The sequence below is a fragment of the Balaenoptera borealis genome (genome assembly GCF_965194805.1).
Source record: "Balaenoptera borealis genome assembly, chromosome: 14".
Lineage (NCBI taxonomy): Eukaryota > Metazoa > Chordata > Mammalia > Artiodactyla > Balaenopteridae > Balaenoptera > Balaenoptera borealis.
This window is the reverse complement of record NC_138875.1, coordinates 76515634-76534931: the sequence shown is the minus strand read 5'-3', so window position 1 is coordinate 76534931 and position 19298 is coordinate 76515634. Positions and strand designations below refer to the sequence as shown.

The window sequence follows — 19298 nt, the reverse complement described above, 5'->3', positions numbered from 1 at the left end:
CCTCACTTAGGGTCAGACTCGAATGGCCGTCTAACTGCTGTCCCATTTCCCCTGACTCTCCCCCTACTTTCCCTCACACAGGCATTTCTCCTCTGTTTAATCCCCTCTTGGCATCTTCTCAGAGGACCCAGAACACGAAGTCTCTCTTATTCCCCATGACTGAGATAACTGGAATAACCCCAAAGCCTAAGGTCTTTTCTTTGAGCATTTCCAGACTGAATCCAGAAAAAGTCAGGTTGCTTCTTTGGTGGTGGGGCTCTGGACTCTGGAGGGGTGTGTTGCTGATTCCCAGGGGCTACAAATGGGATTACTGTAACCTTGCCGACCACCCCTCTCCCACAGGAGAAGAGCCACAGAACTTCTCATATGGGTGGGTGACATACCAGGCTGACTGAGACTCCAGACTCACACTCACCAGTTCTGGGCATCTGTCTCACTGTGTGACCTTGGGCAGGTTCCTTGCCCTCTCTGGGCCTCAATGTACAATGATCTTGGGGAAGTTCTCTGGTCCTCTCTTTGCAAGGATCTAGGACCCCCCTCTGGGGCTCATCTATAGTCCCCAGACATTGACTCACAGCTTGACGAATGGATCTGAGTAGCCATTGGCATCCATGGCCGCCAGGTGCACGCAGCGTATGATGCCCACAATGAGGCCTCCCTGCTGTGTGCTGTACATGAGGGACACCAGGATCTTGCCGCGTTCCTCTGTGTCACCAATACGCTCCACCTGCTGCAGGAGGAGAAGAGGGTGTGTGGGCCTAGGAGGGAAGGGGTCCGGGCAACGTGGATGGTGATCATTAAAGAGAGTCTGTGGAAAGTAGGAGGAGCTGGGCCAGTGCTAGTGCAATCAGCACTACAGACAGCAGACACCCCAGACTCCAGGGAGGAGCAAATGATGAAAGCCAAGGGGCCCAGTCCTAGGTACATGGGGGCCAATGGCTTTACTCTGACTTAGACACGGACTGACCCTGACTCTGATCATAGGCTGAGCTTGACCCTGATTCCAACGTTGACTCAGCTCAGACTCCCCCCACCCATTCAGTTTTCTCAAAAGTACAGTCCTTGGGGCCGAGGGCATGGTTGTGAAGCCAAACTCCAGCCTCTGCCAGACACACAGCTCAAAGAACCTGCCCTACATCCCCATGGAGGGAGCGTGGCATTGCTCTAGTGCAGCAGAATTGCCAGCAGAGCTTCTGCTAACAAGGTCAAGGAATTCGAGGGTGTCTCTCAGGTGTGAGAGGATGGGGCTTCCCCCACCTTGGGGGCTCCAGGTGTGAAAAGCATGCTCCTGGTCTCATGTTCTAATGCCCTGGGCAAGGGCACCTCTCATGGTGAACCAACAGGCAGGTGGTTTGGAGTAAAAGAGTGGGAAAGGGGCCAGGGAGGGAGAGAAAAGGGAGATGCCAGACCCTGACTGTGGCTTCAATACCCACTCAGCGCTCACCTCCTCCTCATAAAGGGCCATGCCTCGGGCTGACCCGGTGGTTCCAGCACGCTTCATCTTGAGGAAGGAGACAGAAAGGAAAAATAACATTGTCAATGGGGCTCATCTCCCTACACAAGAAAGACCAGAAACCCCTTCTCCCCTCCACTGGCATCCAGAGCCATGAGGATGGGTTCTCCAAGCTTCTGTGGCCCTCCAGCTTTCCCCCATTCAGCTAAAATGTATATAACACTAACCATTTGAGAGACCATGTTAATGCACAACAGCCTATTGATGTAGGTTGTATTACTATCCCCATTTTACAGATGATGACACTGAGGGTCAGAGTGGTTAAACCACTTGCCACAACCAATAAGTGGCAAAGTAGCCATGCACAAAACAGATAAGATTTTGCCTGCTCTGGTTGAAGTGGCACAGGGGCCACCAGGTGCTTCTTCCCCCATGTCTCCTAAGGCCCTTTTGCAGGCTTCTAAGGCTCTGGGGAACACAATGTGAAGAGCACTGGTTAAATCCAACCTCTTCACTTTAGAAATGAGGAAAACTGATGTCCAGAGGCGAGGGGTCAGAGCTTATGAGGTCCCTGTCCTTAGTGGGGCATAAGAGGGGAGTTGGTGGTGGGAGGTTTAAGAGCAAAGGAGATGATCAGCAGGGTTTTGGGGCCAGTGCGGGCCTGTCCTGCCACGTCTGTGCCTCTGAGGCTGGCTGCGTCCATCACAGCGAGATGGCAGACCCAGGAGCTGAAGACTCAGACGGGGTCCTGGCCCCTGTGCTGACCAACTGGACTCACTGAGTGACGGAAGGATGACGAAGCCTGAAGAGCCAACTGTTACCAGGCAAAGACCCAGAGGAAAGGCTTCATTCCTAGGCACGTCTAATGATTTATTGGGAGCCTGGCATTCCGTGTAAATTCTTCCTTGCAATTTTCCCTCTTGTGTCTTGTTCCTTTGTCTGTGCTATAAAATACAGTGCAGCACACAGACAGTCCATCCCCAGGCTGGCATCTGGCGGGAGGATGCTGCAGGAGCCCCCCTCCCACCCCCCATGGCTTCCCAATGGGGTGCTGGCCCACTGCCCAGGGGGAGCAGGCACGATGGGCATTGCAAGAAAGCTGGGCTCTGGCTGGTGCCTGAGAACACAGTCACTGACTTGCGGTATGACCTTGGCAACTCGCTCCTCTTTTTGGGCCCCAGGTGGCTCAGACATAAAAAAGGGTAGGTTGGATTATGTCTAAAAATACAGATTGCTAGGTCTCACTCTATCTTGCTAAGTCAGAATATCCAGGGAGATCCCCCACAGAATCTATTTTGTAAAGTTCTGGTTTTAAAATCTCTAGTTGATTCTGAGGTGTAGCCCAATTGGACAACCTCAATTTGGTTCTTGTTCTTTCTCAAAAGGTGAGTATCACATCTAACAATAACAGTTTTAATGCTTTACATGTACTTTTACATTAATCCTTAAAAGACCCTATGAGGTTGGTACTATATTACCCCATTTTACAGACAAGAAAACTGAGGCACAGAGAGGTTAAGTCATTTGACTCAAGTTATACTATAAGTGGCAGAAACTGGGACTCAAACTCAGTCTGGCTCCAGAGCCCATGCTCTTAAGCGCTATGGTATCCTGCCTCCTGTGTCTCTCTATGATTCTTTATGACTTCTTGACCGACCGGTGGGTAAGGAAGTATTATTTACTATAATAACAACAGTTAACTTATGAGTGCTTATTAGGTACTAGGTTCTGCCTCCTATGAGGCAGGTGCTGTTGTAACACCCATTTTAGAGACAAGAAAAACTGAGGCCCAGAATAGTTCAGACCCTTGGTGAAGGCCAGGGAGCAGGGAAATGGCAGAGCTGGCTTTGAACCCAGGCAGGCCACACTGCCAAACCACTCTGACCTTCAGAAGTGATGCTAACACAGGGTTGGTAGAAGGCATGGCCAGGATGCAACCCCCCATGTTCTGACCTGAAATCTTCACCCTCCCTCCAACAGCTGCCACAGCCTCTCTCCTGTCTGGCACCCTACAGATCTATCACATCCTTTACAGGCCCAGAAGAAGGCAGCATCCACCCCTCCAACTCTTCTTCCCCATTGAACCCTTGGGACAAAGGCACTCACTGGGATCACCCGCTCCAGACAGATATTGAAGTTCTTCCTCTGGTTGGGCTTCAATTTTTTGAGCGAGAATCTGGTCTCACCGATAAACTCGTTATGGCCGAATTTGTCCTCATCACAGACAGAGATCCTGCGATTGACATAAAGGATGGAGAAAGAAAGAAGAGCATATATTGAGCTCCTACTATGTACCAAGAGCTCTGATTGATGCTGGCAAGGGATGTGTAATGTGCACAGGAATAATACAACTTCCTATTTATTGAGCACTAGGCCAGGTACTTTTAATTTCTTCTTGACCACAGTATACTTAACAAGCAATAACATGCACAAATCTTAAATTTCTAGCTTGTAGGATTTTTGAATTTGCATACACCCATGCAACTACCACTCAGATGGATCAAGATATAGAACACTCCAGCTCCCAGAAGACCCTCATGATCCCTCCTAGTCACTACCTCCCTCAAAGATAATCACTATCTTGTTCTCTTGGCAAGATTCAGTGTCTTGTTTTTGACCTACATTTAAATCAGATGTATAGACCCTTTTACATTTGGTTTCTTTTGTTCAACATTATGTCTGTGAGATTCACCCATGTCAATAGTTATCTGTCCCTTTTTTGGTTGTATAGTATTCTATTGTGTAAATATGTTGTAATAATTTTGCTACTTATGGGCATTTGGTTTTGAGCCATTTCTAGCTGTTACGAATAAAGCTGCAATGGAACATTCATGTTCATGTCTTTTCTATATGCACAGATACATATTTCTGTTAGGTAGGAGCAGAATTGCTGAGCCATGGACTACACACAAGTTTAACCTCAGTAGAAACTTCTAAACAGTTTTCCAAAGTGATTCCACCAATTACACTCCCACCAGCAGTTTAGGCAGGTTCTGGTTGCTCTTCATTCTAGCTTCGATTTTGTCGGTCTTTAATTTTAGCCTTTCTGAGTGGGCCATAGTATCTCCTTGTAGTATTAATTTATTAGTATTCCACAAGATGTTGTGGAAAAAACACAAACGAACTTTTTGGCCAACCCAATACATTTCCCTGATGATTAATGAAGTTCAGCCCCCTTTACATCTACTTTACGGTCATTTCAGCATCATCTGTTGCAAAGTTAGGCTAGGAACTTAGCTGACTCTTCTCATTTAATTCTTTCTCCCCCCAGACCTCTGAGTTTCCCACTTTGGAGAGGAGACTGGGGCCCAGAAAGGTTGAATAATTTTTCCCCAGTAAGGGGCAGAACCAGAATTTTAAGCTCCTGATTTCCAGAACACTATATTGTCTTTTGCTATCTACTTTGCACAGCATTGAGTAGACCAGAGGCACAAAAAAGGGCAGGTCATGAGAAAGGTCCCTCAGGAGGCCAAAAGGACCAATCGAGGCATGATAATTCATCCTGACATACACTAAGAGGAAGAAAGGACTTTTCCCCCCATGGGGGACAGATAGGAACTAACAGCACCTTGCTTCTTGGCCATTAACATTTGTTGAACAAGGTTCAAAGTTCTGAAGGGTCAGAACACCCTCCTGCTGAGCCCCACACTGTACACAACTGGAGAGAGAAATTGTCTCCATTTAGCCGGTGGGGGTGTAAACACCACCATCCTTTCTGCAGGACAATGTCTCCAAAGACTCACGAATAATCACCATTTTTGACCTAGTAATGCCACTTCTAGGAATTTACCTTGAAGACGTAAGTGAAAAAATACGTAACTACAAAGATCTTTACCACAGTTTTGTTTATAGTTGTGAAAAAGCAGAAATAACATAAGTATTCTATAATGGGGGAACTTCTTAAGAAAATTATGAAGTAACCCTAAAAATGTAACAGTACGCGTTGAAAATAATGTTGTAATTGCTCATCAGGGAAGTGCAAAACCACAATGCGACACCATTACACAGCCGCCAGAGTGGCCAAAATGGAAAAGTGTTGATGAGGATGTGAAGCAACTGGAACTCCCAGAACTCCCATTGCCGGTAGGAGTGTAAATTGGTGCAATCACTATGGAAAACTGGCAGTTTCTACTAAAGCTAAACATATACATACACCATGGCTCAGCCATTACACTCCCAGGTGTATATACAACAGAAATGTATGCAAGAAATAGCTACTAGAATGTTCCCAGCAGCACTATTTGTAATAGCCCCAAACAGAAAACCAACCAAATGCCAATTAACGGTAGAATGAATAAATAACATCGTGTTATATTCACACAATGGAATACTAAATAGCAATGAGAAAGAACAACCTACAAGTACCCACAACAACTTGGATGAGTATCACAAATATACTATTAACTGAAAGAAGACAGACATACAGGAATTATGTGGTATGATTTCATTTGCATAAAGTACAGAACTAGACTAAATTAATTTTTCCTGTTAGCAGTTAGGGTAGTGAATCCCCTGGGGGAAAAGGTCCTCACTGGAAGGGGGCACAAGGGGAGTGCTTCTGTGGTCTGGGAATGTTCTGTTCTCTTAACCCAGTGTGTTCACTTGGTGAAAATTCATCAATCTGTACACTTTTTCTGTGTGCACTTTTCTAAATGGATGTTATTACACTGCAATAAAAATGTTTATGTTTCCTTAAAATAATATTGTAGCTGATAGGAATGTACTTGGAACAGCCCATTTGCAAACCAGTTTGTATGCCTTGCAAAATTAAAAAGACCCACACCCCATATTCTGTGATCCAGCAGATATTCCTCCTTGGTTTCTGTCCTAAGGAAATACTCATATGAACACAAGGAAGCATGAAGAATGCTCACTGCAAATTTGTTTGTAATAGAGAAAAGGTAGAAGCTATCTAAATGTCTATCCACAGGGAACTGGATAAAGTGGTGAACAGTTACATAAAATTTTAAGAGATGCCAACAATACCATATATTGTTTATAGATACATAATTAAGTAGCTGAAGCATAGGACACGCTTGGAAATGATACCCATAGAATTCAGGATAGTGTTTCGCCCTGGGGAGGAAAGAAGAGAAGGGGGTGGGGGATGAAGTATACAAGAGGAGCTTCAATTTGCATCTGTAGTGCTTTATTCCTTACAAAAAGAGCTGAAGCAAATAAAACAAATATTAAGATTTTTGAAAGACTGAGTATTGGGTTCATGGGTATTTGTTTTTATTATATTCTATATTTTTCTGTATATTCATAACACTTAATAATAAAACATTAAAAAAATCTGTGATAAACCCATGCTATGGAGTACTCTGAAGCAGTTAAAAATTAGGTAGATCTAAATGTCTTCTCATGGCCACAGCCCCAAGATACATTGTTAAGAAAAAAGGCAAGGTCCAGATATATTCAACATGATATTTCTTATATTGTAAACGACAGTGTGTGTGTGTGTGTGTGTGTGTGTATATATATATATATATATATATATATATATATATATATATATAGTGTATGTATGTATATATGAATATACACACACTCACAGAAGGAGAAAGGCAACCCAGGCTGAGGGAGGGGACTAACATTTGAAAGCAGCTTTGTTTTCTCAGTAATTCTTTACAAGAACAATGTACTCATTTATTACTTATGTAATTTAAAATGCACTTTAATACACTGTAGAAGAATATGAAGTGGCGTCAGTATATTAAGTGAAACTGGTTGATTACTTAATAGGATGGCCCATTTTTATAAACTTTTAAAAACACTCAACTTTATTAAAAAAAAAAACAACTTTCGCGCACACACACACACACACAAACACATACACACAAATATAGACACACGCTAAACCCAAATGTCCAGACACCAAGATGTTAACAGTTTCACTTATCTGTATTTTCAAAAGTGTCTATCAGAAATATATATTGCTTTTTAGAAGAAAAAAAGAAACAAAAAACTACTCTGAGATGTTTTAAAGCGCTGCCCCCAGGAACCACGCATGCCTCAGTCTGCCCAGCCTCAGGCCCCTCTCTGCCCGCCCTCCCGGCAGGCACCTGAGGGTCTTCCTCTGCATGTCCTCATCCGTGATGCCATGATAGACCAGAGTCTCATTCCAGATGGGATTTCGGGTGTTCCGCAGGGTTTTCGTACGAAGCTTGTTGGACTAGAACCCAGACAGACATCTGTCTCAGTGGGGAGCCAGCCCTGCAGCTCCATCCCTTGGGCTCATCTGCGATGGGTGGGTGACTTAGGAGTCCACTTCCCTCAGGAGTGTCCAGGGGCTCTGTTGCTCCCAAATGCATGTTCTCAGGGAGTGGGGTCATCCTCTAGGGTGCATCACCAACACTGGATACTGGGCCAGCCCTCCCTCCAGGCACTGGGCCCACTCTTTGAACTCTTCATAAAGATTAGAAAGCAAAGATATTTTTCTTTGAGAAAAAGTATTATTTCTAGGCCAGGGAGGCAGAAATGAGAGTCTCCCATTCCTAGGCAGTGAAGAAATAATTTCTGGGGATATTGGGATGGTCCCCTCTGTTTCCCCAGATAGCATCCTCCATGCCTGAAATTCCTTAGAGAGAACAAAATTTTTCATTTTACTCTAAGAGAGAAGGTTAGAAATGCACCTGGTGGCCTGGTGAGAAATCTAATTCATACTAACATGTAAATGACTGATTGGATTCTTTGGCAAAGCAGGTTTGGATTTAGGAGTGGGCAAAGGAGTGGGTCAAGGAGAAGCAAAGGTCGCTGGGGAGTTAGAAGGAGTAGTGGCCAACCAGTTTGGCCATGGCCAGGTGGGACTGTCTTTCCTTGATCCAAACAAAAAAAGAGTGAGATAAAGTGTGTATGTGTCCGTGCGTGGGTGTGTGGGTGTGTGGGTGTGTGTGTGTCCTTTTTTGTCTTATGGGGCATTTGATACTTGCAGAGATTTCTGAAAGGCATTTTTCTAAGGTCATGTAACCAAGTATATAGGCAGCCTTGTTTTTAGGACATCCATGTCAAATTAACACAACAAAGCAAAAAATAAAACCCAAGAAGGCACACTTCCATTTCCAGCCATGTGCTCTGAGTTGGTCAATCCAAAGAAAGGAGAATTAATCCCACTGTCCCTCCCGGAAAGGTGGAAGGGATGGGGGTACATTTTCTCTTAATAATAGAACCTTTTCTCAAGTTATCTGGAAAGAGTTAGTCATTTCTGTTGAGAGGTGTTTGGCTGGGGCACAAGATGGGTGGGGGAGGTGGACCATGGTCAGCACTGGGGAGCCCTGAAGGTGCTTGAGCAGGTCAAGGGCATAATCAGGGTATCAGCTTCTCTCCTGGATCCCAGGTTTCTGAGTTAGAGAAATGAGCAGAGCCCCTGCCTCTTGAAGGAGAATGGCTCTGGCCCATCCCTTACCCCTTGTAAGAACTTTGCCAATCAGGGAAGAGGGGGTTTGGGGAGGGCTATTTTAGGCTCTGAGCTGGGAACCTTGGGTGCTTTCCAGAGCCCATGTGCCCCGCTTGCCAAGAGGCCCAGGCCATATGGTACCTTGCTGGCTCCTGGCAGGAGGTGCAGCTTAACGTAGGGATCGGCCAAGCCATTGGAATCCATGGGCTTCAGTCCCTGTAAGAGAAGAAGGCAATGGCGTGAGGGCCTGGGGAGGGCTGGGCGCTCAGCTATCACAGGCAATGGGCACAGCTATCACTCCATCCTGTGTGCTTCCTCTTCCAAAGAAAGAGAAGGGAAATGCAGTGTCTTGAAATGAGCACTGGAATCCGGCAGATGGGGTTTAAAGCCTGGCCAAGTCACTTACTGGCTGTGTGACCTTAGGTAAGTTTCTTAACCTCTCTGAGCCTCATTTCCTCACCTGTCAAATGGGATGCTTCATGGGCTGGTGAGATTTAAACGTGATCCCACCTGTAAAGTGCTTGGCACAGTGCCTGGCACACAGGAAGTGCTCCATCAAGGCTGGATTGTTATTGCAGGGATGGGAGGACATGTCCCCGAATGGGTGGGAGAGGAGGAAAGGCCAGTGAAAGGAGGCCTGAGTTCTGGCCCTGGCCCTTGCACTCACTTCTGAGACCGCAGTTTCTCCATCCATATGATGGGGATCACAATCTCTGCCTGGCCCCCCTCACAGAGCTGGCATGGCTAAAATGGCTAAAATGAGCCACTGTAGGTGAGAGCAGTTTGTCCGGGGTGGGAGTTAAGCTGGGTTTGTTAACATGAGCAGTTCCAAAATTCCTGGGGCTCAGATACGCTCTGCCCATCCCCCTAGGCCCTGGCTGAGGCAGGTATCTTATCTCTGGGCTCCCACTGTCTCCTCTCACAGCACTAATCCCCAATCCCATGTATCGTGCCCTGTGATCTCCAGGGACTTCAGTTTCCTCATCTGTTCAGTGGGGCTGATCACAGACCCTGCTTCATGGGATTCTTGGAGGGTTAAATGAGATCTCATCTGTGAAGGCTGAACTCTGGCCCTGGCACAAGTTCAGTATGAACAACGTTTGCTACTACTAGGTTGGGAGAGGAGGCCACAAAGTGGGGTGCAAGGGGGAAATCTGGCCGGGTAGCCTAGAAGGTAAGAGCATAGGCTTTTGAGCTGGGCAACACTGGTTCAAATCCTAGCTCCACCACTTCCTGGCTGTGTGATTTGGGCAAGTCCCTTAATCTCTCTGTGCCTCAATTTCCCCATCTATAAAATGGGAATGATGATGAAACCTTCCTCATAGGTTTGTTGTGAAGATTAAATGGGACGAAATAATTTGTAGAAAGCCCCAGAGCGTATACAATACTCAGGAGATGCTATAGTGATGGTTTCTTGTCCATTTCTCCATGAGGGCACAGTCTATTCTTGCTCATTCTAATATTCCCCAACATTTAGGGTAGTTCCTGGTACAGAGTAGGTATTTAATAAACATGTCTGTAATGTCTGTTTGGATTGGGAGGTTACAAATTGGCAGACGCTGTGTTTTTCAAATTTGAACTTGAACATCTTTGTTTGGGTCCTGCTCACACCAGTTTAGTTTACCAAAGTTACTACCATTCCCTAATGTCTCACACGCTTTTCTCGTCTCTTTACCAGCCCAGCCCCTGAGCCGTTGAGTTTTCTGTACCCCTGTCTCAAGGGGGCTGTAATGGTGTGGCTTTCCCCCATTTCTGGAGCTGGAGGTGGTTACATCTGGATTCAAGTCCAGCTCTATCCCTTACCAGCTGAGTGGCCTCAGGCTTTAACTTTCTAAGCCTCAGTTTTCCCATCTGTACAATGGGGCTAATAATAATCTCTTCCTCAGAGGTTCCTATGAAGATGAAATAAGATAATGTAGGGCCTTACCTCACTGTGTTATTGGAGGGCACGTGTAAATGCATCTAAGTGTCTGCTGAAGGTGTGACCTGGGTATGTTGATCTAGAAGTTGTGTTAAGCATTTCATACATTATTGATCATCCAAGCTGGGACATTTTGTGAGTGGAAAGGGGAGTTCTTAATTATTTCATCAAGGCAACAGGCATAGCTGGGGACCATCTGTGCAAACTGGGACATCCCGCCACCTTCTACGTAATACTTACCAACATCCTCATGGGAGAGACTCTATTATTATCCCTGAGGCACAGAGAGGTTAACTTCCCCCAAATCCCACAGCTAGGAGGGGCAGAGCTGGTATTTGAATCCAGGAAGTCTGGTTCCTGAACCTTGCTTGTTATTTTCTATAGACCAGACTTGGGGCAGGGAGAGATCCTGGTCAACTACTTCCTGGGATTGGCATTGGCATCATCCAGCTTTCCTTGCGGGCTGGAGTAAAGTTGGCTCACTGCCCCTGGAGCCTGTAGCATGGAGATGCTCTTTCAATCTGGTTTGCCTTTTCCCCCCTCTCAGAAGCCCAGATTACTGTCCTTGCATCTGCAACAGTAAGTCCTGACTCAGTCTGTAGCTCCAGCTTGACAGCCCCGTCTATAGAAGGAGCTGTTCAGTGGCATGTCAGCTGTCAAGTTAGGCTGTCACTGCTCCTGGGTGACACCTCTGAGATCCCCTCCAGAGGGTGTGGATGGGGCTGGGCAGATCTTGGCTCTGCCCTTGAAGCTTGGTTTCCTCCACTCCCGGGAGGCAGCTGCAGTTAAGTGAAACCCCTCTGGGACCTTCCCCGGAGGAAGTCCTGCCTGCAGAGGAATTGGCCGTGGCTAATTCCTGCTCTTTTCTCATCACTGTCACTGTCACAGATAGACAAGGCAATGACAGGAGACAGAATTGGTCACCCATGCCCTCCCCAAGTCCCCTGGAAATGCCAGAACATCCTGAGTGGTCCCCAGCTTGGCCCCCTTACCCACCTTGGCCTTTATGATGGTGCAGTGCAGGGAGCTGTTGTCCTGGTCGTAGAGAAGGCTGAACTCCAGGGCACCCAGGGTGGCTGAAGAAGACAGAGGCAGGTACCAAGAGGACATTAATTCATTCAACAAACATTTCCTGAGCACTTACCGTGTGCGCGGTCTGGGCTAGCCATTGAGCCTACAGAGGAGAGGAAGACTCAGTCCCTCTGGACTCCCCATCCTGGTAGACCCTCCTCTTCTTTGGAGCCCTCAGCACACCTGTGATCAGTTAATCATTTGTGCAATTGCCTAGTTAATGACTTCCATCTGCTGGGTTGAGCGTCCCGTGAGGGCAAGGCTGTGACTGCCTTGTTCACTGCTGTCCCCGCTGGGCACAGTGCAGGGCACACAGTTTGTGCTCACTTACTTGCTGAAGGAATAAATGAGTCTTAGCATTTGCTGTTGCCTCTGTCTGGAATGCTCTCTCTCTAGATCCTCACATGGCTGGTGCCTTCTCATTATCCACATCGCAGCTTAAATGTCACCTCCTCAGAGAAACCCTCCCTGATTGATCCATCTAAAGCAGCCACCCTCATGGTCATACACCCTATTTTATTTCCTTCACAGTGCTCTGTCTTTACCTGAAATGAACTCATTGGTATGTTTCTCTCCACTAGAATATTAGTTCCATTAGATCAGCCATCTTGTCTGTTATTTATTTTTTTCTTTTTTTGCCATGGTATCCCTAGCACTTAGAATAGTTTGGGGGCACCTCGTAGGTGCTCAATAAGTACTTGTCAAATATAGAGATGAGTGAGGGAGGGAGTTGAATACAGAGACAGTCTTGTTATAAATCACTAGGGACAGCTCCTAACAGGGACATACACCGGCTGGGAGGGATCTTCTAGGCTTGGCAGGTCAGCAAAGAGACACTTAAGGCAGATGGAAGGAGCAGTGGCCACTGCTCCAGGCAGAAGGACCAGGATGTGGAAAGCCAGGAAGGTGGGAGAGACATGGTGCATTTCCAGGGCAGAAACAGCCCCCAGCCAGCGAGGTGGGGGTGGGCTCCTCAGACTCCTTTTCCCTGAGCCTGCAGACTCATGACCCCTGGGAGAGACAGGACAGCTGATATTTCCTCCAGGTCTGGCCTCTGACCTGCTGCAGCAATGAGAATGACTGTCAGTTCCTCCACTCACTGGCCATATGAACTTGGACAAGCCCCTGAACCTCTCCGAGCCTCTGTCTCTTTATCTGTGAAATCGGAATAGGAAAAGCAACTATTCCCAGGCTCACTGGGATGATTAAATTGAGCATGTGCACGTAACACACTTAGAAAAGTGCCCGGCACAAAATAAGGGCTCAACAAGTGTTGACTATTATTACTTCTGATGTGCATGTCATATAATAATAATTCCTCATGTGTGTTTCGTACTATATAATAATGATTTCTGGTTTATGAAGCCCTGTCTCAGCAGGTACCTCAGTTTACGACCCCTCAGCCCCGTATGGGAGGTGGTATTTGCTTTCCCTTTTACAACGAGGGGAGGTGACGCGATGGGCCAAAGCCATTCCGCCGATCACAGCCCTTGGTCCATTTCTTCTGAGTGGGTCCAGTCTCCCCATCTGACCAGGAGCTCTTGGAACGTCCCCCCAAGCCCACAGCATGCATCAGGTCCAGACACAACCCATCCATGCTTCCCTGCAGCTCACAAAGGCCACCCCAGCTCTCCCCTGCTGCTCCCAGCCACACCCAGGAGAAGTACCACTGGTGTGTGTGCGTGTGGCATAGAGCAGGCACTTTATAAATCATTGAATGGATGGGTGCAAGAGGAAGTATCAGAAATTTTAAAGTCATGGTTAAAAAGTGACTTTTAGAAGACACACACCAAAGAGTCTGGGAAACGATTAAAATAGATATCCATCTATATATACACCTAGGAGTGGAATTGCTGAGTCATATGATAGTTCTATGGAACCACCAAATAGAACTTTGTGAATATAGTTGAAATGCACTCTTAAAAAATTATGTAAATGGTTAACGTTGATGTTATGTGTCTTTTACAACAATGAAAAAAATAGATAGCACTTATACTTTAGAAAGCCGATGTCATTTTGTGAATTTAGTAACACAAATTTGTATTTTTATAACTTGGTAAATACGTTTATTAGGTTTGGCATATTGGAGGCCTGGGGATGTACAGAGCTGTCCCCAGAGCCATTCCTATTTCCCTGGGGGCGACCCCTGAAGTGACTTTTCCAGCCACCCCTCCGTTACGCGTCACCTACTTGCTTCATCTGAATCATAGCTGTTGGCTTCCTCCTCCTCCTCCTCCTCCTCCTGTGGGTGTGGGGGCTGGCGGGCCGGGGCCGCGGCCGGCTGGGGAGCAGCAGCAGACGCTTGGGAACAGGGGCCCAGTGGGCGGCCCGCTCGGTCCTCCTTGGCTCCAACTGCCGAATAGCCCCCAACTCCCCCCGTTCTCTCCTCTCGCGGTGGGGCGGTGACCCCTGTATAGGCGGGGTCACTCGGAGCCACCTCTGCAGGGGAGATGGGGAGAGGGTGGGAAAGAGGCAGCTGAGTCCCTGTGTCATAACGACAGCAGTGAAAACTGCTGCAGCATTACCGCGAGTGATGGGCACCTACTGTGTACCAGGTGCTTGGCGAGCTTTGTGCCACAATCACCCACTGCCCTGCAATGCGGGACTGTCACTTCCAGTGGACAGGGGGGCCACATCATGCCGTTCACCGGTTCTCAGAATGTTGCCTTTGTCAAAGCCACCCAGGGAAGGCTTGCAAAAATCCAGGTTCCCAGGCTCCATCTAGAATCTGTAGGCCCTGTGGTGGGGCCTTGGAATCTATGTTTTATAACAAGTTCCATGAGCAAAACACACCTCACTGAGAGCCCTCACTGGTATGGGCTCTGAAGCCAGACAGCCTGGATTTGAATTTCAGCTGCAAGATTACTTACCTCTGAGCCTCAGTTTTCTCACCTGTAAAATGGGAATTTTAAGACCTGAAGGTGCTCAAATAGTATTAGCTATTATTTAAAAAATTTTCTAGTATATGCACAGCACTTAACACAGTACCTGGTGCATTAGAAAGCAATGAATCTGTTGTAGTGATTGGTGCTGCTGCATATATATCATGTGTGATAATCACTGTCACTCGGTGTGGTCTTCATACATTGTAGGCCACGTGCTAAGGTGTTCCATGTATTGGTTTACTTAATCCTCCCAGCAACTCTGTGAGGTAGGTCCTTGGATTATTCTCCTTTTAGAGATAAGGAAACTGAGGCTCTGGGAAGTTAAGTGACTTGCCCAGGGTCACACAGCTGGGAAGTAAAGAAGCAGTGATTTGAATGCAGGCAGCTTGTACTCTTAACCACTGTATGTATTGTCATTTTCTATCTATCTAATCTTCGTACAGACTCTCTAGAGTTTTAGAATTAGGGAATTCCCTTGGAGCTCATCAGATAGGTCTCAGGATGCAGAATGGGCCAATGTCTGGCAGCCCCTGCTCTCTCTCTCTCTCTCTCTCTCTCTCAGTCAGTGGAAGAGGTGGTCACCTGCGCAGGCACAGAAAGAGGCGAACACTTGCCTGGTCTCTGATCTGGAAAACGTCCTGCTGGCCCGGGACTGGGTCTGCTGCCTCCTGGGGGTCCTGAGTGGGGCAAAGAGAGAAAGAACTTTGGAATAGAGAAGGCGGCATCATTTGGGTATTTGCCCTGAGCCGCCCTCATTTCACAAGTGTGGACACAGGCCCAGGGGCAGCAGGTGACGTGCAGAGGCACCCAGGGTTGCAGGAACGGTCCCATTGGGGGATTCTGGCGTTGGAAAGCCCTGGCTTCAAGCCCAAATCCTTCCATCCTGGGCCTCAGCTTCCTCCTCTGTGAAGTGGGGAAGGGCAGGTACTACCTGCTCTTCATGTTTTGTTGGCTGTTATGAGGTCGAATGGAGCAAGAATCGCTTGCAAGGTAACGGGCAAGTCCAGGCTTTGAGTCCACCATTATTACGGGGTCATTACTGGTCCAGAGGATTCTATATAACTACATTTCCAAAGCTTGGCATGTGGGGGAGAGCCACAGGGATGGGGCATGAAATAACAGTCAATGACAGAGTGAGAAAGTCATTCTGGGTTCCCATTGCCTTTCCATACTGATCCCGTCATGGGAAAAGTCTCATCTAGGTGCTACTTTAACACTTCTCTAACCTTTGTAAATGTTCCTTTTGAGCAAAAGAGGACAGGCCTCGGCTCCGAACCTTCAGCAGGCCAGAGTACTGAGAATGTCATTGCACCATTTTATTTTCAGTACATTAATTTGTATAATAGCCCCCCACAATAGGTCGAATGGTGTTCTCCAAAAAATGTTCAAGTTCTAACCCCCAGTCCCTGTGAATGTGAATATTTGATCATATTTGCAGGTGATCAAGTTAAGATGAGGCCATTAGGGTGAGCCCTAATCCAATATGACTACGCCCTTATAAAGAGGGGAAATTTGGACACACAGGGACCCATGCATAGAAGGAAGATGATGTGAAGACACATCCGCAAGCCAAGGAATGCCCGAGGCCCCCAGAAGCAAGAGGAGAGGCTGGGACAGATTCTCCCTCACAGTTTGTGGAAGGAACCAACCCTGGCAACACCTTGATTTTGGACTTCTGGCTTCTAGAACTGTGAGACAATACATTTCTGTTATTTTAAGCCACCCAGTTTGTGATATTTGTTATGGCTGCCCTAGCAAACTAATATACTCTCTTTTTCTGGTATGGAATACTGGTTTCCCACTTATGCCATCATTATAGGTTTCTTTTAAAATAACGGGTTTTTAACTGCACCAATTAGGAATTATTTCCATTGTTTTACACAAGCCATATGTGTTCAGATTTTCTCACATTACTAATCTCTTTGCCCACCATTTCTTCCTGAATCTCACATATCTGTCTGAGAACCTTTGCCTTTTCCTTGAAGTCTGAAGTCCTTAAAATTTCCTTGAAGGAGTTTATGATAACTTCTCTCAATTATGTTCTTAAAGGAGGTCAATTTGAAGAAAATATTAAGGAAATAAGAGGGCAGATCATAGGTGCATGTGGTAAAAATCGTGAAAGTGGAGTGATGATGTCAGAAGGTGGGAAACAGTGAGGGATGAAGTACTGTCACTTCTTGCATTTAGGTAGGTATGATGCTACCCTTCCTCCCACCCCCACCAGCTTCCCAGCCTGGAGTATTATTCATTCTAAAGGTCTCTGAAGAGTTTAGGGTTTGGTGGTGGCTGCAGCTTTGCAGAAAGCCCAGAGGGTTCTGCAAGCAAGGGTGGGAGGTATTGGGGTCACAGCTGAGTGACAGCCTGGGCAGGTGGGTCGGTGGCACGTACCTGGGGGCCCAGGCTTGGGGGGCGCTGGACTCTGTATCGAGGCCGGGGTGGGTCTAGAGGCCTGGACTGAGTTGGCCCGTCTCAAACCTGCAGGGGAAAGGAAAGAGCCTGTCATATCGCACACACACACGCATGCACGCACACACACTCACACACAGTCAAAGCAGGAAGAAGCCTGGGACCGGTCAGCTGGCATGAGGCATGGTCCTCTGGGTGTGAACTGGATGCAGCCCCCCGACATTCCCAGCTCTTTCAGACCCTCTTCTCCTCCCCTCCGTGTGTTCTCTCTTTCCAATACTCAGATCCCCCTGGGCAACTCACTGCAACAACATGGATGTTGAAAAGCTCAGGTTCTGCGACGTTGCTTCCGACATCTGTGACCTTGCACAATGACCTATCCTCTTTGGGCCTCAGTCTCCTCATCCATCAAATGGGGATAACAATACTTACCTCATAGGGTTGTGGTGGAGACACAATGATACAATACATGTAAAGTGCTCAGAACAGTGCCTGGCATATAGTGAACACTCAACATCTGGCAGATGTTGATACTACTTTATAATTATTGAAAGACTGTTCTTATCTTCACATGGACCTAGCTTTGCATCCCAGATTTTTCTTATATAAGCTGTGTGTCTTTGGGCTGGTCACTTACCCTCTCTGAACCTCAGATGCTTCATGGAGGCAACAACTCTACCCACTTGATAAACATTTTTATAAGAACTTATTTCATCTCTACACCCTATGAGGTGGGTGCTTTATTAGCTCCATTTTACAAATGGGAAAACTGCGGCACAGAGGGGTTAAGGAGCTCACCTAATGTCTCTTGGCTGTTTAGTAGCCAAGCCAGGGTTTGAACTCAGGCATTTGGTCTCCAGAGTCTACCTGAGACTATTAGATGCTACTGCCTCCTACAGAGCTGTTGGGGGATCAAATGGGGATGATATACACAGCAGTTCCTGGTACTGAGAAGGTATGAAATTCCTAGAAGAATACCCTGTCTTCTCTCACCTCACTGGGCTGGATCCCACCTTTCCTGAATCCAAATATTTTTCACTGGAGAGATGCTTGAATGCTCATGACAGAAATTGCTTTGCCACCTCTGGCTGGGGCTTACAAATTCTTGTCCCAGGGTCCTGCATTAGCACTTCCGTTTGCTTGTTCATTTGGGTCCTTGTTCATCCATCCATCCATCCATCCATCCATCCATCCATCCATCCATCCACCCATCCATCCAACCACTCACTCACTCACTCACTCACTCACTCGTTCACTCACTCACTCATTCAACAAGTGTTCATTGAATGTCTACCAAGCACCAATGAATAAATGAAAAAAAACCACTGTTCTCCCCATTCCTTTTGATTCTCCTCATCCAGGAAGCCTGTCTGGATATGCCCATCTCTCTCACCTGCTGGGCTCCAGCTGGGGTCACCAGCAGCTCCGCCGTGGCTCTGGTCCCAGCTCTCTGAGTCCCGGCTAGATGAGCTCATTCGTACCTCGGAGGCCCTTCGCACAGGAGGCCCATAGCTTCCTCGCCCAGGAGCAGAGGCCAGGTCAGGGCCTGAAAGGAAAAGCATGAATTGAATGGAGAAAAGGCAATGGAGGAATGGGGAAAAGGACTCCTGTCTCAAAAGTAGAAGACAGAGTCGGCAGAACCCACCTGTCTTCTGACCTGGGCCCCTCCTGTCATCAGCGTCACCTGGAGAGAGAGAAAACTGATGAGGGGTATGTATTGAGTTGGCCAAAATGTTCACCTGGGTTTTTCTGTAACATCCTATGGAAAAACCCAAATGAACTTTTTGGCAAACCCCCAATATTTGATGTTTTCTGGAGAGCTGACACTTAAGGAGCTCACAAAAGGGCCAATCCACCATTCCCAAGAACTTTTAAAACAAAATTAAAAGTTTCCTTTCCCAACTTCCCCTTTGATGTAGAGCCTATCTACAAATTTCACATTATTTCCACTGCAAACAAATTGGGATCATGGGTACGTACTGTTTCTAGAATGTGCTTTGTTCACTTAATTTGAATTTCCCCAGAACTCACCAAGCATGCTCCAACCTCAAACCCTTTGCACACGGTATTTCCGAAGATTCTATGAGCCCTCTTTATTACCTTGTTCGGGGTTTCTCCCCAAATATCATCTCTCAGACAGCCCTTCTCTGGCCATTCTGTCGAACA

The 19298-nt window shown here is 46.9% G+C and overlaps 1 protein-coding gene and 1 pseudogene across 6 annotated transcripts in view; one reads left to right on the top strand and one right to left on the bottom strand.

Annotated features, from left to right (window-relative positions):
- LOC309610631 (ATP synthase F(0) complex subunit C1, mitochondrial pseudogene) overlaps positions 1–19298 on the top strand; it is a 218161-nt pseudogene that overhangs the window by 14448 nt on the left and 184415 nt on the right. The window lies entirely within an intron of this gene.
- Positions 1–19298, bottom strand: part of RPH3A (rabphilin 3A) — a 100086-nt gene that overhangs the window by 11071 nt on the left and 69717 nt on the right. For all 5 annotated transcript variants that reach the window (XM_082353676.1, XM_082353677.1, XM_082353673.1 and 2 more), the window contains 11 exons: positions 18778–18816; positions 18526–18678; positions 17115–17201; positions 15341–15403; positions 14032–14280; positions 11767–11846; positions 8991–9065; positions 7519–7628; positions 3560–3686; positions 1445–1501; positions 576–730 (listed from right to left, as the gene is read on the bottom strand). In XM_082353676.1, the coding sequence (XP_082209802.1) occupies positions 576–730; positions 1445–1501; positions 3560–3686; positions 7519–7628; positions 8991–9065; positions 11767–11846; positions 14032–14280; positions 15341–15403; positions 17115–17201; positions 18526–18678; positions 18778–18816 (1195 nt within the window). The remainder of the gene's footprint in view (positions 1–575; positions 731–1444; positions 1502–3559; positions 3687–7518; positions 7629–8990; positions 9066–11766; positions 11847–14031; positions 14281–15340; positions 15404–17114; positions 17202–18525; positions 18679–18777; positions 18817–19298) is intronic.